The 27494-nt window shown below is 32.6% G+C and overlaps 1 protein-coding gene across 3 annotated transcripts in view; it reads left to right on the forward strand.

The window, feature by feature from the left end:
* The window catches only part of LOC106715819 (hemicentin-2), a 102525-nt gene that overhangs the window by 65419 nt on the left and 9612 nt on the right, over positions 1-27494 (forward strand). For all 3 annotated transcript variants that reach the window (XM_045681507.1, XM_014509176.2, XM_045681506.1), the window contains exons 2-5: positions 5796-5889; positions 15756-15901; positions 16212-16292; positions 17416-17499. In XM_045681507.1, coding sequence (XP_045537463.1) covers positions 5796-5889; positions 15756-15901; positions 16212-16292; positions 17416-17499 — 405 coding nt within the window. The remainder of the gene's footprint in view (positions 1-5795; positions 5890-15755; positions 15902-16211; positions 16293-17415; positions 17500-27494) is intronic.

Genomic DNA, 27494 nt, shown 5'->3' on the forward strand with positions numbered 1-27494 from the left:
TGTAATCAAGCTATCGAAATTTCTACATATATTTGCATAAACATTAACTGGATCTTAAGTGAATCGCAAGTAAGTTATTGACTTTAGGAGCTAAGTGTAGCGTAATATCCCAATAGGTTAAGAGGAATTGAAGCTTAAATCTAAATTGAATATTCATTTGAATATAAAGAAAATCAATTTGTTTGTTTGTACAGTTTAGAAATCAACATTATCTAGATTTTAAATATATACCCAGACATATTAACTGACAAAGAAGAAGGTTCGCTACACGTCTGTGTTTTTTCACACATAATTTATCAAAAGATACCAGGTCCGAAAAACAAATCTTACTAATATTATAAATGCAAATGTTTGGATGGATGGATATTTGAAGATATGGAAATTTGGCATAGATATAGAACATAGTTTGGAAGGCTAGATAACTAATTAGCTTTTATTGTACGCGGACGGAGTCGCGGGTGACAGCTAGTGTGTTATAATTATGAATATGTTTTCAAATATCTTACATTACATACAAATAGACAGGATATTAGACATGCTATTTTATGCCTATATTTCATATTCGCCATTTTGGCGCTGACGGCAGCAGTATATAGCGGTGGTGAGAATTCGAACTAATAATAAGGATTGAATTAACTGTCAATAACATCAACAGACGCGTTTAAGTTCTAACAAAACAAATGCTGTCATTTTCAAGTAATGACTTACCCAGTTATAAAGATCATGTTATATATATAGATATTTTATAATCTATGCGATGCCAAAACGTGAAAAGCTTATGTAAACATTTCAATAATATTTCACGTAAAAATTGTTTGGAAACACTCCCAGTGTATTTTTAACTGAAAACCTCTCATAGTATTCCCATCACTTACTCGGGGGAAAAATAACTTTCAATTTGATGCCCCATTAACGATCACTGCTCGCGAAGTGTTGACTTAAATATGTTTATTTGTCGTATTTAAAATAAAATTCTCTGAATTTCTTCTTATATTATATCTAGGAACTAGGGAATTGAACCTTTCAAATGAGTAAACATATTGAAAAAGTTTTGGTAAAAGGAATAAATTTGTTTTTACACATGTCCTTTGGGTATATTAATGAAGCTAATTTAGCCTACAAAGTTATAAAGACTTTTCAGAACAACTGGCTAACGCCCGCGGCTCCGTCCGTATCAGAATTTTCAAACCATTCTTAGACACAACAGAAATCTCTATGAAATATATCAAGTCTAGTAGTTTTGATTAGGCAGTTTTTTTTTATATATTGTATCTCAATTATTGAAATAAATAGATAAAAGATCCACCCAACAATCTCACCGAACACTGAATGCAACGCTTAACTAAACTCAATAGGAACTATTGTCAGTACTTGAAGTGGTCGATGAATGCTAGCGGGACTATAATAGAACTCGGGAGTTAAAAACTGACCTCCAACAAACGTCCGCCGTTGAAAAGAAACTCCGGTACGATGCTTGAAATGCTTATTATTAGGAACGGAGCTCGGTTAAAAGTTTTTACTGTTACAAAGAATAAATTACGAATCTGTTGAAAAAAGACTTGTTAAGTTTACAAAGTGACCCGGTTTTGGAACTGTAAGTTATTTGAGCAACGTTTACGGTAAATAAAAATAGTTAAAAACTGATGTTTTTATATTTAATTTACCTACAAAGAAAATATTTTCGCTTGTGTACTAATTTTGATGGATAGTAAAAACCTTTTATAAACCCTAAAAATATGTATTATGCCCCCTTTCATTTAAAAAATTGATAAATGCGAAAGTTTTATGGATGGATATTTTATTATTACATATCTCCAGAATGGATCAACGGATGTCCCTGAAATTTGGCAAGGATATAAGTTAATATAAGTAAAGTAAATGCCAATTACTTTAAGTTATTAAACAATGATCCAACGACAAAGTAACTATTGGCTTTGTTCATTACATTTATAAGGAAATGTCCAAGTGTCGCGCCGGCAGTAAGTGGCCTGTTTGTCAACGGTGACAAGTCGACGGACGTCTATCGATCTTCCCTCTGTCTCTCAAACAATATAACAGTTGAGTAATTAAACTATGAATACAATAGTGCTACAATTATCTTACTTCTTACTAATATTATTAATGTGAAAATATCGATGGGAATTTGTTAGAAGACATTTTCAGATCGGCTAAACGGATTTAGATGAAAAACATAGTATGGAATACAAAGGCTACTAATATTTTTTTTTTAATTTCGCATAGACGGAGTCACGGGTGAAAGCTAGTAATATATAAAAACTAGACAAAAAACAAAAAAATCTTTGTTCATATTAATACAAAAAGTAATTTATTGAAACGAGATAATTGGAAAAAAACAAATAGTGATTACGCATATAGTCTTATACCATAATTTTGTCATTTGCACAATTTTTTTTATAATTATTTTTAAATCTGTAAAGTAAAATCTAATATATAAAATTCTCGTGTCACAGTTTTCGTTCCCGTACTCCTCCGAAACGGCTCGACCGATTCTCATGAAATTTTGTGAGCATATTGAGTAGGTCTGAGAATCGGCCAACATCTATTTTTCATACCGCTATTAAGTTTTTTTTTAACTGCGCGCGGACGGAGTCGCGGGCGACACCTAGTAAAAATGTAATAATCGTAGAGTTCTGTTGTCTATAGTAAAAAGCTATTACATGCGGCGTAATTAAAGTTTGCATTTCAAATATACGATTATTTGCCCAGGAATCTAATATTTCGTAACACGATTATGTGAAACATAAATATAACTCATCTCTTAACTACAAGTTCCATCAGTTCTCAAGAGAAATACGTATAAAATCCTTTAGTAAGGTTGCAGTGCCATTTATATTTCCCCTAAGTACACTTTAAAACTCACAATTATCCAAGATATTTGAACTAAACATTTGAAGTAAAACCACAATATTAGAGCTGTTCATTCATTCACTCAAGTTACTGTAGTTCGAATTCCGCCTGGAATTAAAAAAAAAACAGGATGAGTAATAGTACTATGTGCTATTTAAGACTATTTTCTATACCAGTGCCATATTTCAATATGTCGAAACATTGCTGAATTATCGAGTAAACATGTTAATCAAACATATCCCACGGAAACTAATTACATTTCCAGGATAATAGGTCTGTATGCTCTTCCATACTATGTTCTACATCTGTGCCAATTCATCGAGATCCGTTGATCCGTTCTAGAGATAATCAAAATAAACCAAGTGATTCACTAATGATAAGGACATAATCTAAAACGGTGTAACCTTTACATTTTCACTAGTCGACGATTGCGGATTCGTCTGCATGGAATATAAAAACGCTCAGTAACGCTATCCCATTCTGTAATCTATCTCTGTACCAAATTTCATCTAAATCCGTTCAGTCATTCCTAAGTTAAGTGATAACATTCACCCAAACTTTTATATTTATAATTTTAATATCTTTATTTAATCCTTTAATCTTAATCCATTTATTTTTAATTAATGTGCAAAGTTATTCTTCTTCGAATGAGAGAAATTAACATGAATATGAAATTGTAAAGTGCGAACTTAGATTGTTAGAATTTGAAGCGGCTTGCTGAATACGAATGTAGTTTTAAGAAATTTGCCTAAGCAAGTGTTCCAAGTTCAACTAGGTCACAATCTAAAACACGGGAGATGGTTACGAAACTTGTTTGAAGTTTCTTTTTAAAGTAGCTAGCTACTGAATAAAATATTACACAATCTGCATCTTATCTTTCTTGAAAAGTAGTCACTATCTTAAAAATCTTTTAATTCTAAATGCATATTCATTTTAGTCGGTTATGATTAATCTTTGCAAATGTTATTTCTAAATATACACATATGAAGAGGTCTTTTAAAATCAACCCTAATGCAGTCGAACCAGTGGAAAGTGAGAGTCTAAATGACCGCGATATTATTCTTACATAAAGAGGTATCTAATCAGAGTTTCTCGCTTAAGGAAACCGTCAGTCGGAACTTTCGCTTATGGAGGCTTCTCGCTTATCCAAGTTGGGTGATTTTTACAGAAAAAAATTGAATTAATTGTCTACTTTAAGTATTACACAATAATAGAAAATTATAAAGTTGTTTCCCGCAGAAAGATCTACAAGTAAAAATATGTTTTAACATCGTTCGTCTATTCGTCTTCCCAGACGAAGCTGTGGCGATATTCTTGTTAATTATCGAGTGTTACACAACACTACTACAACATAGTCCATAACTAATCAAAGTGTAGATTCTTTAAATCCTCACTAAGGGAGACCGCTAAACGATTCAGAGTGCGACAGTTTATAATCACACTTGTTAGTGAATGATAACAGTACTCTAGATAGATCACGTCTCTACATCACTGCCAAATGAAGTACTGACTTCATTCAACACAGTTTTGACAGCTGAGTTACACAGTCGACGCAATATTTCCCTTGAGTAGAACATCTGTAACTGACTCCGAAATCAGTTGCCGTCCCATTATTCCCAGGGATCAGTTGCCGTCCCATTATTCCCAGGGATCAGTTGAAAAGTTTACATTCCAGTATACTTTGTGCTTGTTACAAGTTATAACTTTTGATTTGTTGAAGAAGATTATTCCCTTAACTTTGTTAACTCTTAACTTTGAAAAACCAATTGACATAAATAACCTTTCTACTAACTATCTTAGTAATATTATAAATGCGAATGTTTGGTTAGATGGATGGATGTTTGTTACGGCATATCTCCAGAACGGCTTCATGGATCTGGTTTAAATTTGGTATAAATATAGAACATTATCTGAAAAAAAAAACACTTTCTATGATCCTGAAAATATGTAAAGTTACCGTAGTATATGTTTGTTTTGTTTTTTACATATTAAACAGCTTCCTCTGCAATGGATTAAATTAATTCAATTAAGTATTGAAATTTGGCACAGGTTTAAAATGTGACTACTTTATAATAGTATAGTAATATAACTTTTTTAATTTCGTGCAGACAAGGTCACTGACAGTTAGTCTTTAAAATTTAGATGAAGAATAAATTTTTATAATTCTGCTATTTTTGCAAGAAGTTTAATACCTTAGAATTCTTATTAAACATCAAATTACTAAGTCAAAAGCTACACAAACTGCTTCTTGAACGTTACAAACAGTAATAACAGTAAAATAAAAACTAATTACAAAGTTGAACTAAATGCTCGGGATTTGTATAATTTTTCGCAGGAAACTGCGAGGTTGCGTTAATAGCAATACGGTTATTATAAAAGTTTAAAACATTTACAATAACAATAATGAGGGTCCGGACGTGATAGAGGATAATTATGCGACCAACTTTAACTTTATAGATGCCCTGAACTGAAAGCTGAGTCTGTGAATTTGTATTTTTTTTTTATATAAAACAAGCAAACGGCCACCTAAATTTGCCGAAATAGCGGCGACCGTTGCTGCAGAATGCAGAATGCAGAAGCGTTGCATACCTTTAATCAACAGAGAAGAGGACGCACAGAAAGAGAATATTTACCCTTCCTATGCGTCCCTTCTTCCGCCAAATCCACTTCCCCTTCCCATCCTTTCCTAATAAGAAAAGGGTGGGAAGGGAAAGGGGACTCAAATTAGGCATCCCGCACCACACTTATCAGACGAAACGCGGAACTACTTCCACTTTACGCCTGTTTTCTGTGTGGACGTGGTACTACACTGGTCGATACGGATTCGTGCACCCAATAAATATTGTTAACCTTCGTAAGTGACACTGGCTCGGATATATTTGAGTAAAGCCCCAGGAAACAGCTAGTAATAAATCCTATTGTTCCAGATGAGATGGCGTGTCGCGGGTGGCGTGGGCGCGCCGCTCGCCGCTGCCATCTTCTTCATGCTGCCACTCATCACCTCGTCCACTGGGGATATCAGTAAGTTCCACTTATGTATTCACTTTGACAATCGAGTAATTAAATATTTTGTACAACAAAGGTAAAGGTGAGAGGTGTTTATTTTTTAAGATTGTGATGTTTGAATTTATATTTTTAATGTATAATACGTTGTTTAACAAAAACAATAAATCAAACTTTTAATTGATTTTTTTGAACGTAACATAAAATATTACATCATATGTACAACAACTTAACTATTCAATTTATTTACAATTTCTTATGTCCATATATTTCTTTATATAAAAGGCGTACTTCTTGTTTATTATTCAGATCCCAACGCTTCGTCCGATGCCTCTTTAATCGTGGCTTAATCTGATTTAATTAATTTGTTACCTAACACGTATTACGGCTTCTAACAAGGTATACAATTAGATCGAGAGATTCGATATTAAAATGTTACCACACTAATAGACAAACAAACTAAGAAACCAAATAACTGTACTTAAGAAAAGTAATTAATTTAGCTTAAATTAATTTTCGAAATTAAATCTTGTCCAAAACAAATGAATACTCAAACTTTAGCTGTTTAAAAAAGCATTCGTTTACTGAAATGCAGAATTTCAATGTAATATTTAAGAGAATAAATTTTCTATCATTAATCTTTCTATTTTCATTCTTTCAATTCATTCAGAGTAGGTCCGTTAGTCCGATCGCTTGCCTTTTATGCACATTTGACTAAATCTAGGGCACCCGAGCGGCCATCGCACGATCGTACGACCTAGATATGCTTCCTTGCCTTTGAAATCTATCCACATTTCCGGACGGTCAAGCCAGCAAAGTTAAAGTGATTGATTATATCGTAATGTTTGCAGGTCAAAAAATATTTTCACACCAACAAATCTTTAAGGCGTCGGCGGCTCAGGGGTTAAGCACTTGATTTGAAATCGCAGGTCCTGGGTTAGAATTCCGCCATGTACTGTGTGTGTTTCGATTTTCGATTTCCATATGTACATTTATCCGACGTTCTTACGGTGAAGGAAAACAGTGAACGCTATTGTTTTCGGCGCGATTGTACAAAACTAACAAGAATGTTAGAACTTTCATAGTGTTATTTTCAGGGGAATTAGATGTAGTAACCTGTACTGTTTCGAATGTTATCTTTATTTTACTAAATAATTTGGGCCAGATACCTCGGTCCGCCGAGGTTGCCGCCAGAGATCACCAGCAACATTAAGGGACTGCTGGGGTTCTTTGGCGAGCTGGGCTGGCTGGAGTAACCCACAGCCTGCCGTCACGCAAAATACGCGCTTGTCATGGAGTTGCGGAATACTGAGCCCCAACTACTAACTAACTACTAAATAAAAGTCAATTAATATTTAACTACTTTAATACAAAACTTTTCTCCTAAGATACCCACTTATATAATAATCATTTTTCTACTCTTAAAACACAGATTAAAAACAAAGAGTATCGCACTCTGCAAAACCCTAGGGGGTTGCCACATTGAAATTATACATTCTTTACTTGACTTCTTTCAAGATTCAAAATCAATACTTTCACAAATTCGACGCTAATTTATATTCCTTAATGGACTTTTTATAAGTAACAATTAAAGTAAAGCTACCCCTGTCACTTGAAGAGAGAAAAAGTACGACAAATAAAAATCACATTTCTAAGTAATATACGTAATGCTGCCCCGTACGCAACTTCAACTTAACCAGCATGAATCCGTAATGACTTAAACTTTTCGTAACAAAAAGAGGCGATTCTCATTTATGACGTCAGAGAAAAAACAGAAGCAGCGTCTTTGAAGCGTTGAACGAAATGAGTTTTTTAAAAGTACCAAAGAACTTCGAAACTTTTAAAAGGTTTATCCAATAATTTAATGTGTAACCGATACGTAATATATCGTTTCATAAAACCTGTCTTCTGAAAATAAACTGAGTTGTTTTTACTATATCTGAAAAGTTTAACCTTTACCGTTATAATTGTCAGGAACAAACTAACATCCTGAACTAAGCACAATACTCGTAATGTAAGAACAAAAGTAAGACAGTAAAAAATTGTAATAAGCTCCGAAAACAAAAAAATATAAACATAAAACAAAATCTCGTAACCTAAGCAAATAGGATATGGTTATAAAACTCGAAAAAAAAAACAAACATACAATGTTTGCTTCGCAAATCGTAAACGGACGATAATGTCCACGTAAACCGAACCTTAATTTAAACCGTTATTTACACGCACATGTTTTACTTCCAAAAATATTTAAGCTTTATTACGTACCAATAAAAACAGAAAACACGACTCAATTTATACATAATCATTAGATGCAGCTGTGCCCCCTCGATGCCAGCTCTTCCTCCGTTTATTAAAGCGGTTTCTGCCGGATAATGATATTATGCACATGCTAGACATCGTTTCCAAGACGTTTCCAAGAAATCATCTTTTTGAATCAAAAATAAACTTGCTTGCTCTAAAAGAAATACATACGCTCGCTCCATGAACGGGTTAGTTCATGGACGAGCGTACGTAATTCTTGCAGACCGGCAATGCATGGCTGACAACACACACGTACAAATAGGGTTAAATAAAGTTTATATGTATACTTTTTTACTAATATTATAAAGAGAAAAGATTTGTATTTTTGTATGTAACGAATTAACTCAGAAACTAATGGACTGATTAAAATAATTCCTTTGCCATTACATCACTGAGTAACATAGGCTATATTTGTTAGTTTTTTTTTTTTAATTCCAGATGGACAAAGACGCGGACAAATTTCATTAACACTAAAATAAGTTTCAAATCACTGTTTGAACGTGAAGTATATTTAATAACATTTTTCTGTACCTAAAATTATAAAATTATGCTTTCAATATTACATCTAATACACGTTCGTTTGTACGTTGTTGTACGTATATATTCTAAGATACATTTTTGCGTTCTCATCAACATTTTTATTAGATTTATTTTTTTAATATTCGAAATTCGAATTATTTGTGGAAATGAATATCAAACATTACACAAACAAATAGCGGGTACAATTTTAATTTTACGCTCCTACGAATCCGCTAATTCTCTCTCGAATACGGTGATTTTTTTCATACCACGTGACAAAAAGTTATAAGTTAAACAAAATGTAATCTTCTTTTATTTTACATTGAGTCTGATTGACACAGAGGTTTACCTAAATTTATAGAAACACTAGCTGTGGCCAGAGACTTTGCCTATGTGTTCTTACTAACCATGTTGTACGTCTATGCCAAACTTCATCGAGATCTGTTGAGCTCTTGTGCAGATGCCTTCAAACATGTTTATAATAATTAGTAAGTAATTAAAATAAATCAAAATTCAACAGAAGAACTATTCGTCATGATGATTTAAACGAGCCCAAACTCGATGATGTGTTGCTTCATTGCAAAGTTACTGTGGCCATCTTTTAAATCCATCATCAGATCAGCACTCTGTCATTATAATATTGCATTGTGTAACCGGGAAGTGCTTCAAATTTAATTTGTATTATTTGATGACAAACATCGGGACAAGTTAAACTAAATGAAAGCTAGTAATTAAACTTACTTAAATTATTCAACCTTTCGTGAGACATTATCATTAACTTATATAGAAACGGCTAAAACACTCACGTGTATATATCCGGTGTCGGCACCGACTAGTTTAGAGCCCTGAAGGTGAAATGTGACTGAAGGGCCCCCGATGGGCTCGAAACTAGTCGGTGACGACACCGGATATATATACGTGAGTGTTTTAGCCGTTCCTATATAAGTTAATCTTACTTCTTAATAATATTATAAATGCGAATGTTCAAACTTTAGATGAATGTATATATTTTACAAGGTATCTCCATCATAGCTGCATAGATTTTGATGGAATTTGGTATAGATGTAAAACACAGTCTGGAAGAACACATAGGCTAATTAAGATTTTTTAATTCCGCTCGGACGGAGTCGCGGGCGACAGCTAGTCCCGTTTATAAATAAAAATCTTCAAGATTAATGAAATATATAAAGTACTTAGTACCCCTAAACCGCGGAGCATGTGCGGTCGTATTCGAAACGCAATTTGAGTCAGAATTCCATCTAATTTGGATTAGGTCTGCGTCAAGTTACTTATAAAGCAAATGTAGAACACTTTCGCACTTACTTACGAGTAATATAGGCAGGGTGGTGCTCCTCCAAAAGGGATTTAGATGAAATTTTACAAACATCTATAAATACAATTGTGGTCATGAGTTGAGCGATTATATAAAAAAATAACATCGTATCAAATAAAAGCCGTCGTTTAAAAACGTTGTTGGCTTTAAATAATGTAGCAGTTTAAATAATTAATAACCTGCCAAACGAAAAACACAATCTGTCCGTTACTATACAGCAATTTGTTTGTTCAATCGAAAATCCTGGATTAAAACTGAACTACGGCCCCTGCTTTTATTACGAAACAATTCAAACCTTTGATTAATTTTTTTTCCAGTTTTACGAATGTTAGGAAGTTTGTTGGTAATTACTACATTCCAGCTTTTCCTACTAAATACTTTTATATACGTAGTTTTTTTTATCTGTATTAAAGAAATTACATCTATACTTTAAACTATTAGAATATTTATATTTTCAAAATAAAGTATTGGGTCATTTTATAATCTTGAATTTCACCTTCAATCTAGTTTCTTTACATAAAATAGGGTAAACAGGGATAATGGATATTGGTTTCCATATTTCATGTAAGCCTAAAGTGCCAAATGTGACAAGGGGTTAACTTATGACACCGTACGCTGAAACTAAAGGTTAGCGTGGGATGTTTTTGTTCCTATAAATTCTAGAAAAGGTAGGCCGTTACAACTTCTTAGGGAGTTTATAGAAAACGTTCCGTTTTTTTGTTTTTCACCAGATGTTATAAAAACATGTGTATTTGGAATTATTGACATCTGAAATACAAAAAGTATTTTTAACAACAAATAAAATTAAATAAAAAAAGTCAGTGGATCCTTTATTTGTATACACAAGCAAGGTAATATTCAAGAGCTTACTTATTACAGAACTTTTACAGAACTTATACATTACTCAATGTTTTTAAATAATTAGATATATTTTTTCATAATATATCTGTTTGTATCCATTCTATATCAACAAAGACCTAGTTAATACAAACAGAACTCAATTAAAATGTAGTATTCACCGCTTTGAGAATACGTACGAGTAATTTACAAAAACAATAAAGCTACAGAAAACGTTGTTGTTTTTTAATTGTAACCCATTTTATCTGTATTTTATTGTAAGAGTAAAATGTTAGAATAAACATATAAACTATATACTATTAGATATTGAAAAATTCATTGATAAAGATGACTTCGGTTGCATGAAGTTATATCCATATATTTTTTTATAGTATTTTCTCACACACGCTTAAGAACAATACCTCATGATGTTTTGTAGTAATGTGGCAACACACCTACATCGTTGATTCTCTATTTCTTTAATACAATTAAATCTTTAGTGTACTCTAGATACATAGACAAACTTTGTATAGACTTTAGCCAAATAGAAATGAAGATTTAGAATGGAATCGTATTTATTCATCGAACGAAATCTGATGTAAACTAAAAATATAGCTAAGTTTGACATATTTTATTTCACATTACAGTGTTAAAAAACTATGTTTTCTCAGACCAATATTACTTTTATTTGTCTGGCCACTCGCAAGATTCACCTCGAATTTAAACTTTTCTCATAAAAAATGAAACATTTCCTAAATTTCTTAGGCCCGCTTTCTTTTAGAGCAAATACAAATTCCATTTAAGTTGGTGCATAAGTCAATTACGATTTATGCGGCGGGTATTTTCTACTATCGTAATAACAAATTGCTGCGACTAATTTAAATATACGCTCGCTACATTAGATTGCTTGTTAAGAGATGGCATCTTTCATTTGAAAGATTATAATTAAAATTAACCGCACACAGAATTTTTAATACGTGAATATTTATTTTCTACTTTTATTAGATTTCTATGACTGCACATAATAATAAGTTTAATGTAAACAAATTCTTATTAACGAGTCTTGAATTTGACTGACAAAATTATGTCTCAGTAAAATTTTAATTGAAAATTCTACGTAACTTTCAATAGCCGAATTTTGAATTCATTAAAATAATTTAAGCCTCTATTTAAATCCTAGAATTCATTATAAAATTCAAAAAATATCTGTTTCAATTGAACACAGACATTTATTTAAAAAATTGTGAAAATATATTTTAAATTGTATGTACAGTGAAACCTGGTTAAGTGAGACATCAAGGGACCTGCGATGTCGTTTCACTTATAGAGATATTCCACTTACCCAGTGTCTCAGATATACAGGTATAAATAAATATCTGTCTCATTTACATAGGGTTCCATTAATAGAGGTGAGAATACAGGTTATTTCAGTTATTTCAGTTTGACATTTTTCAAATAAACATCTGTATGATAGTAAAGCGAAACTAAAACTGAAGGTAATCGAAGCTCAAAATTTGTACTTACGTACTTGGAATTACGTGTGGAAATTGTGGGTAGAATAAGAATGAGTAAACAAACAATGTTATCTCAGTTACAGAGGTTTATGCATATAAAATTTACTCGCTGTCTCAGTTATAGAGGTAACTATGATGATAAATCGAAAGAACAAATCTCAGATATAGAGGTTTACCTCGTCCCACTAACAGAGGTAATTCAGTGCCAAAGTGTTGGGACCTCAGCATGAGTTCCAGTTATGGAGGTTTCTCACTTATCCAGGTCCCACTTAACCAAGTTTCACTGTATCTTATTTTAAATTTAATGTTGTAGTTTTTTTCAGATTTCTTAAAAAACAACTCTAGACAATTTTATTATCGTCAAAGTCTCAGCCAATCTAAACAGGGTGACGTAAAAAGTAAATCCGTACTTTGTACTCGTACGTCTGAAGTGCGCATCGCGGCCTCTGCATAAGAATACTTACGATAAGAATATTAAATCAAACATTTTGCCGTAAACATTTTATTCCAGATAAAATGTATAAAGTAATGTGATAAGATCTTAAAAATAATATAATATCGCTCAGTGTTATTCGTATTTATTGATATATGTATTTTATTAAATTATAAAACTTAATATAAAGGTTTTTGGTTCGATTTCTTCAATAATTTTTAACATAAACCATCTTTTGACATATAAAACAAAACATTGAAATAAGTATGTTTGTTTGTTTTGTTTTTCTCTATGACGAAAATGACGAATGATTTATAATTCTTCTTTAAATAATCTTTTTACACAAGCCATATAAACATTTTAAAAAACTTAACATTGGGAAAAGAAAAATCCTTAATCATAAATCCACAAGTATACTGTCAGATCAACTATATTTTAGAAACTCTTTTCGTTCATAAAGCTCTGTAAAAAGTGGATTGAAGCAAAGGTAATTTAACCAAATTATCGAGCAAAGAACGAAATAACGTTCAAATAAATAAAACAGGATTTTCATTGTAAGTTCACCTAGATTTATACATAGAAGATTATTTTTAAAACTATGACTTATCGTTGGTTTCTGAGACCAAAATATCTGTATAAAACATATCACCATCCTTGTCTTTATCTTTGACAAAACAAACATAACAATATGTTTTAGACAGATATTTTGGTCTCAGAAACCGACGGTCAAATCATAGTATAGTAATGTCGAAAAATTTTATTAATTCTCAACATTCTTTACTGTGAAAATAATTTTATTTTTTCATATATAAAAAACACTTTAAATAACACCTATCTGTCTATTGATGAATTTAATCATGTTTTCAACAACAAAGGATAACGTTTTTTTCATAAAATTTTCGTATGTTTCTATTTTCTATTCTTACAAACTGAGTATATTCCTTATATTAGATATTTAATTAAAGCGAAGAGTATACGCTTTAGATAATTACAATTGAAAAAGACAAACACACCGCCGCAGCGAGCCAAAGCCTTGCCGCGGTCGTAAACGCGCCGACAAGTGCCACTAAAGCCAAGCTTTACCGCACCCCTAATCTAGATGCACGTTACATTTGAAATTACTACGCTCGTACTATGAAGATGGTTTAAAACAATAATTATGTGCTTGATGTATTATATATTTCAAAAATGTTAATGTTAAAGATTTGCTGCGTTCACACATAATATATTTTTTTATTAAGTAGTATTTGAAATGAATCAGCAACTGGATAGAGTACCTCACAACATATCACAAACAAAAACAGCCTTTAGAAATTCATAGTCCTTACAGAACATAGAGATGAAGTGTGTTCAAATTTACACACACAACTCACGCTTGTAACTCAGAGGGGTAGGCAGAGATCACGGACCTCCAATTGGTGTGGCCAAATAAACCTACGCAATCCACTTTTCGCCATATCAGGAGACGGAACGTGACGGGTGGTTCTGTCGCCATCATTTTCTCCTGGGAATTCACACATATGTGTGGATTGCATCAGGATGTTTTCCTTCACCGTACGAACGTCGAATGTACATATGTAAATCGAAAATCGAAAAACACATTGGTTGGTACATGGCGGGATTCGAACCCACGACCTGCTGATTGCAAGTCAAGTGCTTAACCCCTGAGCTACCGATGCTCTAAAATTTACAATTACTACAAATTATTTCTAATCCTCCCCCCGCTCCCAGATTATTCGCCTTCTCTTATTCCTTATCTATAGATATCTGATAATATACGTAGCGATGTAACTCTTTTGATTGCAGTGAATGTCAGTAACGTCATTTAGTTATGATCAGGGATACACATTCATTTGTTTTCTTGTATCAGAAAAAAACTTTAACGATTTATATAAATAAGAATTTACGTAACGTTAATACACACATAACGTACGCATTGCGGGACTCTATACTGTATCGTTGGAGAGTATAAATTTGTATTATGCGAGGAAATACAACCCTTATTTGCATTTTTACGAGCCACGATCTATACACGGGAGAAATAAAGAAAATATTTGACTATGTAACTATAAACTTTAAGAAAATTTAAAATAGATACCACATTTTTGTAAACTCATTCTCAATAAAATTACTATAATAAAGTTGAGTAAATCAACGTAAGAAAAACAATAGAAGTTTCTGGCCTCCATTCAATCGTCCTAAAAAAAACTGAGACCTAACACGAGAATTTTCGTGCTATGCCCCTGGTCTTGTAAACCTTTGTAAAAACAAAAGAAACTATGAAATATAACCTAAACAAACAAAATAATTTTATTCCCAACATTATCCATATTACCCCGGACCCGAGCAATATCAGTTGTATAAAAAAGGAAAATGTACATGTAATTTGGAGTTCGAGCAAATATCAGACGCGCTCGTAATCGCGGCGACAAGAGACCGTAAACTAACCGCTGACCGCAGCCCGCAGCCTTAATCTAGGCGCGTATTACGCTCTTAGCAACACCCTGTATGTAAAGCTTGATTATATTTTCTACACGCCCACACATATTAATCTAACCGGAGTTTTAGAAAGGCTTTTGGCGCGACAATTGTTTGTATTGTTTAAAACGAATATGGAATTTTAAAATGACTTTAATATTTTTACAAAACGATGAAATCACCAGTGACGGAGTTATATGTAAGACATTAACGGCCGAATCCAAAAATCTAGACTTTATATGGATCTGACGATTATTCATTTACTTTGTATAGGAAGGTATACAAAAATGGATTGCACTCAAGTATTTCTGTCACTGTTGCGATCCAGACACCGGTTAAATCCGAATCAAATCGATTGAAAGCCTTAAAAAATGCCTTAGACAAGAATAATTGATCTAGATGGATTATTATCGGCCATTAGTTGCCATTTTCCTTTCTTTCAATTTCTAGTAAAATGAACATGTTTCAGGACACCACGGCACGTCACGGTCGCGCGGCTGGCGAGCGCAGCCGTCGTCAGATGTGACAGCCAACAACTCAGTGAGCAATGTCACTGCGCAACTTGGTGGCACAGCCTACTTGCATTGTCTCGTCGGTCACTTGAACGAACGAGGGGTAAGTATTTTTTGTATCTGGAATTAGTTTTTTTTTTAACTTTTATCAGATTTCACTATTTGACTGTTATCCCTGCTTTGAGTGAGCCCAAGAAGGCAATCGTACTCTACTCGCCGTCTATTATATTTTTGAGATTTAAGAGATGCATTTATAGTTTACATTTACTTGTTACAATTTAATAGATTTCATAGAGTTATTTAACGTCTGCTATGTTATGAAACAGCAAATATTGAAAAAAAAATTCATAGCATAGCTTATCGGTGTTGTTACAGCGGTATAATGTAATTGTAAGGTTGTGTTGTTTTTCCAGCAAGTGTCGTGGATTAGAAAACGCGACTGGCACATTCTCAGTTCCGGAAAATTTACATACACAAACGACGAACGATTCCAGGTAAATAAAGTTTAATTTTAACAACTACGTTTAATCGTCTATGTAGACCATTATTTTATATATAACAGTATTACAAAAATGCATGTAAATAACAATCCCTTATTTACAACGACAGTTATCATCAGGAAATAAATCAAAACAGCACGCAAATACGACTATAGTAGAATTCAATAGAAATAAGAAATGCCATATATACATGTCACTGGCTGACAATGTCATTTATTTTATATGGATTTATTTTGGAATGCTACAAAGTTTAAATTCATGATACAAACATATATATTTATAATAAGTCTTTGATTAAAGAATTATAAAAGTAAAGTTGTTTAGATAGGTTTGTATGAAGAAGAAGTACAAGAGGTGTGTCAGAACCTCACCAAATGGAGGATCATAGTCTCTGCCTACCATTCCGGGTTATGTAGTTATTTTCATAATATCTCATTTCTATTAAATTCGAAAGAAAAGAAAAAAATTTAAACCTATCGAAACAAAATAATGTTTGGTACGGGTGCTGACACACCAATGTTTATCATAGCGGACCAGTAAATTTGCATTGCGTTAACCACTTTTTAGTATTAATTAAAACGACGTCAATAAACATAATTACGGATGGGCAGTTTGTTACAAATGTTACAGTTTAAATGAACATTGGACCAAAGCTAATGAATATGTAATTTAATGCGGTCTAATTTAGACGAGAAATTGTCGACGCTAGCTAACGACTGGTCAATTGATCGGGAAACTATTTGATTCAACATCCGCGTGCTTGCTTTAAGATAGTTTAAAATGAAATCGCCGCGAGAACGATTTGCTACGTTTTTGCTCATCGATAGAGATGCTTCCGTAGCTCTAATGGCCGGCGATTAAACAACGATTTCATTTACTTTATTGGCAACTATTCGATATCCAGAGGTCCACTATTTGTTAAAAAGTAATACAATCGATAATCAACGTTTGATTATTATCGATACATGCGTAAATTAATGTTCAAAGTATGATAAAACTGTTCATCTAAGGAGGGCCGAGAGTTATTCCTGCCCAAAGAATTTTCAATGGTATAAATAATTTGAACTTATAAAGAAATGGTTTTAAGTTGTATAACGTAAATAATATCTCCTTCCAGGTCCTACACGGTGAGGGCTCAGAGGATTGGACTTTACAGATCAAGTTTGTGCAGAAAAGAGACAACGGCACATACGAGTGTCAGGTAAGTGCTGTATTCTATTAAGTTTTATATTAAACTAGCTGTCAAACACGACTCCGTTCGCGCGGAATTAAAAAAAAAAAATAGTAGCCTATGTGTTCTAGACTATGTTCTACACTTGTGCCCAATTTCTTTATTGAGCTGTTCCGGAGATACTAATGAACATCCACCTAAATTCCCACATTCATAATATTAGTAAGACATAAATTTAACATGAATTTAAAATAGGGTATAATGATAATGATTTATGAACACTAAAACAGTAATACGCGAATACGAATTTGTTTTGATTAACGAATGTTTAAACAGCTATTATTTATACAAGCGGCAACACTACGCAGGTGCGGATTTTGCCTGAATTAAATAAAATTGCACTACAATACGTAATAGTATATTGTAAGATATTTGATGCAAAAGTATTTTAAAAGAATTAAACTAACAGCGAAACAGTGAATTTAACTCTACTTCATAATAATCCTCGCTGTAGTATAAACTCAAACCGAACGTAAATTAACAAAAATGTCAGACGTTCCGCAATGACGAATGGAAAGAGACTGCCTCGAGCAGCAGCGCACGCTTCCTTATAAAACCTTTTTTGAGACTACCCTCAACAGTCCTAACACGGCCTCTCCTGACTGGAGGACGTCCTCGTCCTCCTGTACTTCTTTGCAACTTTGCGAACCATAGGCACGACGTTTGCATAGTTCGTTTACAACAACATAGTGAACCATAGGCACGACGTTTGCATAGTTCGTTTACAACAACATAGTGAACCATAGGCACGACGTTTGCATAGTTCATCTACACAAATGACTTCAGCACATGACATAGGCACGACGTTCGCATATCATGTGTCATCTACATGTGCATAACATAGGCACGACGTTCGCTTATTACACACATGTCAGATACATAACTACTCGTATAACATAGGCACGACGTTCGCTTTTTATACGCAAGTAGTATCACACAATCGTTCGTATAACATAGGCACGACGTTTGCGTGTCATACGAACATAAGATGTCTCACCGTTAAAAAAAAAAGCAGAGCATGTCTCGGGAGTCCACTCCCCTCACCGTGGCACCATGTAGGGCAAGCGTCCCGCAGTCCGTCCTCTACATGATATTAATGGCAACCCGCAGTTTGTCAGTCCTGAAAATACCCTAGAAGCATCTCCTGATACAGAACGTCTTACATTCCGTTCACAATCTCACTTCTGCAGTTGGGTATCCCGCAGTCTACGCAACGCAGAGCATCTCGACAATACATGGACAAAGCAAACTGAACTAATAAAGGGCATCAATGACTATTATGACATAATGACATACGTCTGACTCAGGTAGGACTTAACACGCTCAGCGCAACCGACTAGCCTTACAAGTTCACTTTAAAATGAAAAAATCATGTTGACATGTAATGTGTTAAATCTTGCCACGACTCGGCTTTACCTGACCCTCACTAATAAACTGATCGAGGTATTCAATTTCAGTCTTTAGTAAAGAACACATATTTAAATTAATTGAAAAAGTCTGATGTTGACTTATTTGGCATCAAAACTTGAAATATAAAAATATTGGTTCAATCTTACCGCAGTACAAATTGAATAGATCGCGTCCACAATCCTGTCTGCTGTGAAATACACAGACAGCGCGTGAGCCTCACTACTCACATATTCCCATGCAGAATAAACGGCTTGGTCCACGCTACCCATGTTTCGCGAACACTGGTACGACTTTGATATCGACTCAACTTGCTACGACTACAACAATTATCACGGTAACGATCTGACATTTTTCTCTTTGCATTTATTTTCACGAAAATGCAAACACAAACACAGAGTGAGCAAAAGTGGATAGAATCACGTGGATCCTATCCCACTTCTGATGTAAGATATTTGATGCAAAAGTATTTTAAAAGAATTAAACTAACAGCGAAACAGTGAATTTAACTCTACTTCATAATAATCCTCGCTGTAGTATAAACTCAAACCGAACGTAAATTAACAAAAATGTCAGACGTTCCGCAATGACGAATGGAAAGAGACTGCCTCGAGCAGCAGCGCACGCTTCCTTATAAAACCTTTTTTGAGACTACCCTCAACAGTCCTAACAATATGTACATATACTAAAGATTATAAAAAAAATCCAACGATGTTTTATTAATCTCGTAGCTGTCGTCCGCGACTTCGTCCGCGTGGAATAAAAAAAAAGCATTGTAAGTGCATGTAGGTAGACTCATGCCCCTTGATGGAGCTGATAGCATTTTACAATTTTATTTATGGGCAACGGTCACCTCAGGTAGCCGTTTGCACGTTTGTCGACTTTCGACATAAAAAAACAATTACAGTTTAAATAACTACGTAATCGTGAGTTTCTGAGACCAAGATCACCATTTAAAGTATAAAGTTATCTTTGTATTTATCTCTATTTAACCTACGGTTATTGATGTTATTAATTGATAAAAGTAGGCAACATCTTAGCCAAATAGATATTAGACGCGCAAGTGGAAAAAGGTTCTTAGAACTAATGTTATGACATACGTAACAATACATACATATTCTATTGCAAGCATACGAATAAATTTGCTCGAATGCATTTGCATATAATTGAAATGCATTAATCCACCGATAGATAGAGCCACAACATCAATCAGTACTTCATTATAGGCGTTTCATAACATGGACGTCATTACAAGGAAACAAATTAGAAATGACCATATATTATATTAAAAAAAAATCTTTAATAAACCGGCTGTACTTTTATAATGATCAAAGTTTTTCTAACCAAATATATTCGCAAAAAATCCGTCGTACTTAAAAATTCATTCAAATTTCGTTTAAATATAATTCTCATAAAGTAGGTTGTGTAATAAAAGAGCTTTAAGCTTTCAGAAGTTCGCGTAACAAATTAAACAAAGCGCCGAGCGCCGCAGCTTCCGTAGCGTTAACACGTAGCAGCGCTACGGAAGACAAACATGGTCTTAGTTGTGTGAACACACTGCTACGTAACTCATGTTTATTAATCAAGAAGAAGTATAGGTCTTTTAATATAAAACTAGTAAACATAAATTTATCTTGCAAAACCAGTCTAGAATTGTCAATTGCAGTAACATTTTAATGTCTTTTAAACGTTACAGTTAGTATAAATCTTATTCTTGTCATATTTACAATTTAAAGGGACTTAAAAGTTGTATAAATTTTCTTGTAAAGTTTACCTTCCTTGGCGAAAAGAATTTTTGAAGAAAGGCAGCAGGTAATCCTCCTGAAGCGTAAAGCCTGCAGCGCTATGATCAACAAAGCCTTCTTTGTGTACTGAAATATAGATGGAAATGGCGGCAGCTTTCTGCAGACTCTGTACAAACTGAAATGAATACAATTTTAACATTTTAATAGTGACTTAGAATTAAATAAATATTGTGTTTTCAAATATTTAGTAGTACCATATATTATCTTAATCTTCTATATAAATAAAAGACAATATTTTTCTAATAGGACTGGGACTAATCCACTAGCAAGACTGTGCCCTAAAAATATTTAATAAAATAAAATATCTATCGGGTATATTTGAACTTTTCACATATTTTCGACTTTATTTTTCCGCCTTGGCATTGCGACTTCAGCTAATATAACATAAATCAATTATAAAATAGCTCTTTATTAAGAGTAAGTTATTTAAAGCGGAATAAACGTCTGATTAACATGTAATTTTAATCTATATATGTTAAACATATTTTGTATCCCCCTGTATACTCTGAAATATTCATTACATTTCCTGCTGGCGTCGAACTAAATTATTTGGCACTTGAGACGCGGAGGGCGGTTGAGGCACACCCTCTGCACTTTCATGTTGTATTCATGTCTCGCCGTCACCGTTTTTTTATTCGAGCCAGACAAGATTTGTTTACCGACATAATCACCTAACACTTATTTAATTTATTTTTAGTTTAATACAAATTGCTAAGCACTAAGAAATGTTATAAAAAAATTAAAGTTTTTTATATTTACGTCAACAAATAAAAATATTAAAATAGTTGGTATTAAATAGTCATTCATATTCTTTAAAAATAATATTTACACACTACACATGACGACTTGGCTAAGACAGTGTCTGTTCACAGAATATAGATGGAGCTAGTAGCATCGTGGTGTTCAGTGAGACAATTTGCCTGATTACCAATTTATACTCTTTTACAGTTTCCTAAAACTGCTAACTAGATCATATGCCTAAATATTTCATCACGATACTAATAATTTAAATTTCAAAGTTAAATTACACCCTCACCAGGAATAACATCGATCTAAATCTAATTAAAGTTGTAAACTTACCTTCGCGAATCTCCAAGCGACTCTTTCCGTGTACAAACATCAACTTACTTAGAAAATCTCATAACTTATTTAAAATGTTTATTATTTTAGAACATGGAGATGATGTCAGCTATCGAAAATAAATTGAAAAAGTTTTACGTGGCAATGAAGCAGAGCATTAATATGGATATTTCTACGTATATATAATACATTAAATTTAATGTCACTTATCCTAATTTTTTTTCTGCTATCCCTTAATATATGACGGGAAACAAAAACTCATAATTCGTACTCAGAATCATCAAGAGGTAATTAAGTATCTAAAATTTAACATGAGACTTTTATAGGAAAAAAGGAATAAAGAGCAGCTTTCTAGTAATATTAATTGATCCGCCGCCCATGTACTTCCACCAGAAGAGCCATAGATGTGTTTCCGTCCTTACACTTAGCGACTGTTTAAATAACCCTTATAAAACTCTGAGTGCCGCAATTATTATCGAACATATATATTTATTTAAACACAATACCTGCACACGTTTTCTTTACATTTAAGGTATGCTCATATTCAATTTTACTATTCAAATTCAGTCGTTATTTTCTATTAGAAGCGTCTATTCTACTCCATTGTTAAGTTCTGTGCACACAAGCGTTGTAAGCCGCTTATTATTGCCCAGCGGACCGTTGCCTCAGCTACGACTCTTAGTACTATGTTAAAGCTATTGTCGAAAGAACGGATGCCTTTAAGACCCATCCAGACGTTCCGTACGTGTTTCCAAGTATTTGCTAATAGTGAAATTCGAATTTTCATTTAGAACATACATAGAGCATCAGAACTTGTTACTAATATAATAAATCAGAAAATTTGGATGGATGTTTGTTACGATCTCCAAAACGGTTAAACGGATTTCGATGAAATTTGGCTAAGATGTAGAACATAATCTGGAAGAACTAACTTGCTACGATTTTTATTTTTCCCGCGGCCGAAGTCGCAAGCAAAAGCTAGTTTACAAAAAAAGACAAATGAATGTAGCGGAAAAATAAATGCCGAGATATTATACAAATTACAAACGATTACAGAAAAATAAGATTTTCATTTACTTTTAAAAGCATATAAAATGAAAATTCAATAAAATTCTGTTACTTAATTTAATAATAGAAATTACTAAACTTAACAATAGTTACTAAGTTTAATAATAGTTACTAAACAACAGATTAATAGCAATATTGTGTTCAATTTTCGAATTTGATACAATATTACATCAATTACCAATCGAAAGTTACTCAACAAGTTATAATACAATTTATTCTCGCTTTAATAAAGTTATAGGCTTCAGCCATCGTTGAAAGTTTTGTTTGATAAGTTATGAAGCTTGGATTACGTTCCCTAAAGGATAAACTTGCCCAAGATCTAGTTAGTAACACTCTAATGGCGTCTGAACTATGATTCATGTTTATTATAAACAAGGTTTATTAATACCTTAACCGCCTTATATACTAAATAACTTACAAACTCCACTTAAAGTATATTACTAACCTCAACATAGGTACTTATCCCAAATAATATAGATAGGGTTGAAGGTAAAATATTTTCCTATATAGGTTAGAGTCTAACCGTTAACAAATAATCTTCTAAATTATTGACTTAACACTCCCTATAAGTTTTATTCAGAAGTTTATTCACCGTGAACAAATAATTAAATCTGTTCTTTTTACTATATGATCAAGTAATAAAAAAAATACGCAGTAGATATATTATAAATGACGTAATAATTATAAATGCTTCTTTTATTACATACAAATTAAACTTCCTTTATATATATCTTATGACGTCACAATAAAAGAGTAAAAATAGCTCCAAGCATTGCCTAGGAGGTCGGAAAAATCTCGTAAATCTCGTATCCTAGCAACTTCTAGCTGCTAGTAATGTTAAGTGCCGTTTAAGTCGATGGGCCAGAGTTATGAAAGCCAGAACGTCTGCGCGCAGTAGATGCTATTATTTTTAATGCTGAAGTTTTCATGCCTCCGGTATACTATCAGATTTAAGATTTTTCTAGACTTAAGTCGTCTTATAAATGACGAGTTTTAATATCAAATTAAATAAGGGCCTTTTTCTTATATTCTTTTATTAATATTAATCAATTCTATTTTTGTAATTAGAAATAAATAAAAGTATAATTTTTTTTACAATTAAGTTCTCCCAAAATTTATATGTTTTATTTAATTAGATTATCCCTACATAGTTGTTGTTTAGATTATTAATTTTGTTTAATTAAGCATTTAATTGGCGAGTGAACTGACGTGTTTAATTAAAGTGCGCTTTATAATTAAGGAGTTAATGAACGATAGCCATTAAGCTGTCAGAGTGCACGCTGCAACCAAGTGAAACTCTACTGAAAATTTTCACTTAAAATGTTTGTAAAACATGAGAAATCATTAATGGATTCTTCGCTTCTTTAGAAGATACATTGGTTTGTTTTTTCTTTTTAATTATACATTTTAATATTTACTTAATTCAACAAAATGTTTATTTAAATAAATAAAAACTAAAGACAATGAAAAAATTATTAAAAACGTTTTGCAATATAATATTTTTAATGATGTACCTAAAAAATGAAATTACTAGATTTTCTATAATAAATTTACAAAAATTTTATAACCAAGCTAAAAAAAACTAGAAGTTAAAAAAACCCGAGTTAAAGTCCCAACTTTTAAATGGAATAAAACTCGAAGTTAAATTTAACATTTTTAAGGCGCTGACACTTTGTAAACTCCGGACTTCTCGAGGGGATTATATAACGTCAAAATTAAATAAAAACCTTTCACAAAGACATTTTTTAAGCCTTCCTTTACTATAAAAGTAAAAAAAAATAGTTAAAAATCGTAATACAAATTACTGTATACTTTAAACATAAAGAACAAACGAATTTCGTATTATTATTTCTTAGAAATTATTTAAAAATTAAACACAAGGATTCCGACTCAATAAAACAGATACGTAACAACAACAGAGACATAAATTCTAGTTCTTTATCTTTTGTATTTAACAAAAGCTAGTAATGTTAAAAGATATTTTAAGCCAAGTAATACTTTTATCAAATTATTTTTATTCATTTCTACTAGTTAAATCTTTTTATTTGATACCCATGCCATGTCGGGGGCGCTCTGCAAAAATATGTCGTATCTTTATCCTATCTTGGATTTACAATGACTCTAAATATAAAAAAGGCTAATGTGTGCACCAAAATTGAGAAAAATCTGACAGCGAGCAGAGTCTAATTTATGTGACAAAATTTATAAACAAATATAATCGCAACTTAATAGAAGGAAATCAACCTATAGTTAAATCTGTTAGGATTATTGAATTTAAATTGTACATTCGACATAAGAATTTTCTTTAGTACACAACTTCTTGAATCCAGCTCCAGTGGATCAACGTTTACAAAAAAAAAATAACTCAAGATTTTTCAAACCACTCTACTAAGGAATAATAAAAATAGAACGAGAAATAAAGGCTGTTAAAACGGCTTAAATAAAATAGCCTCTGTGAGAAAGTTGCGGTGAAATTCAGCTGGCTTAGAGCATTTTACGCTCCATCAGGTTAAAAAAGAACGCACTCCAAGTTCCGTAAAACTTTGGCTTCTGAGAGTAATATATTACCTACATTTGCGGCTTTTGTTTCCTACGTTTCTATTAAAAACAGTTCAACAATTATTAAAAGTGTTTTTCTTTTGTAAGTTACTTTGATAATTAAGGTATTTATTAAGGATTTTTCATAGCAAAATGTAACTGCTGAAGTATAAACAATAAATTGTGAAGTTATTTAACTTCTAGCTGTTTCTAATATTTCATATACCTATTACGAAATAATTTTTCTTCTGTGTAATGTCTCGTATTAGATTAAATCTCTACCTAAGTTAGTACACAGTAATAAATCATAATAACCCGATAATCCCGAAAGACAGGCATAAGAGTTTTTCATACAACTTATGGGTTGTGTACACAAAAATATAGTTTGTACACAAAATCATTTTCGTTCTATTCACAACGATTTCATCTGCATACAATGTTCTTAACGCGCTTAAAAATTCAACGTTTAACCTTTTTCTACTTTTCGTTTCGTGTCGAATTCGGGAAATGGGAAACTTAATGGTCTGAACACGTCGGCGTTGTTTTGGCGTTTATTGAGTACTACGGATGCTCTGAATGTCTTTATACGAAATTGAAACTGTCGGATTTCCATTTCACTGGGCGCAACCATGTGCTCAATTACTTTGAACTGAAATAGCACTGTTAATGATCTACATAGTGTATTCATTTTGAGTTCATTCCACATATAACCTACTAATAAGCTATGTGAAAATACGCCAGTTAATAGTTTTTTTTTTTTGTTTTACAAGGAGGCAAACGGATGAATAGATTAATGGATTGTTACCAGAACACGCTGGGTTCCCCACAATTCCTTTTCAAAGCCCTAATTGTATGTAATAATAACCTGAAATAAAAGCCTGGAAACTCAGACATTAAGACAAACATTTTAATACTGGTTCTCAAGAACTGTAAAGTAGGAAAATTAAATGAAAATATTCTTAAAGAGCTTTATCTACATCAATTTAAATTATAAATTTTATATCAAGAGTCATCAACTGGCGTTAAATTATCAACGTTGATTGTTTTACATTTCAATAAATCTCGAACAAATCCTTTATCCGACGGTTCACAGCTTTGTTATAATCAAATTGAATAAGGTGTGTTTTTCATTTTGCTGTTAATTTAATTTTTCGCATTGTTTTTGTGAAATAACCAATCAATTGATCAATTTTTCACCAACGTAAAGTAAGTTTGATGGGTTTTAGAAAACACCAATATTCATTATTTAAACAACATTACAAAATTGATTTATTTTTAAGAAAATATATCACTCCCATTTTTAAGTTTCATTTCCATAAGGCTACATACGTCATAAGCATCTGGAGGCGACAAGTGGCAAGCATTATATTTGAGAGAAATATTATTATATGAAAAGTGGGCTATATAGCGCTGCTCGTAACAAGGAATAGCTACGATTGTTGGAGCTACGTAGCTACGGTTCAATGGTTTTACCGTGGAGGTCACGCAACATTGCTACAGGGATACATAGGTATGAAGATACGTAGCTTTTTTGCTACGAATAAACATTGCTATGTTCTTCATGATACAGTACAACGGAGGAAACACAACGCGTAGCAATGTGCTACAGAAAACATTGCTCCGAGACTACGAAAAAAGCTTAATAAAGTAAAAAACCAGTCTTCGTCACTGAAATTTAAAATTTTTCATAATTCCTGATCTTAGGGTTTTGAGTATTTATTTTAATGCATTCGTATCAATGATCAGTGATATTTACATAGCTATCAAGCAGCTATGTAAATATAATTTAAATATAAATATATTTATTATAAACACATAAGAAGTATTCATAGCATAAAATATCACTTATATTTTCACGTTGTTATAAAAGACTATTTGCTTTAACAACTCGTTGTGCGAGATAGCAATTCGCTTCTATTCTCACGTTACATTTTTATGTCGGCACATATCTTGGCGAAAAGACGACTATTGAACAGGTCAGAAGCGTGTTTGCTCATAGTCAAAGCCTTTATACGTAACACAGATGTGTCGGGTACAGACATGGCAAAAATATTTATTTTATTCTGA

This window comes from Papilio machaon, chromosome 16 (assembly GCF_912999745.1).
Source record: "Papilio machaon chromosome 16, ilPapMach1.1, whole genome shotgun sequence".
NCBI classification, from domain to species: Eukaryota; Metazoa; Arthropoda; class Insecta; order Lepidoptera; family Papilionidae; genus Papilio; species Papilio machaon.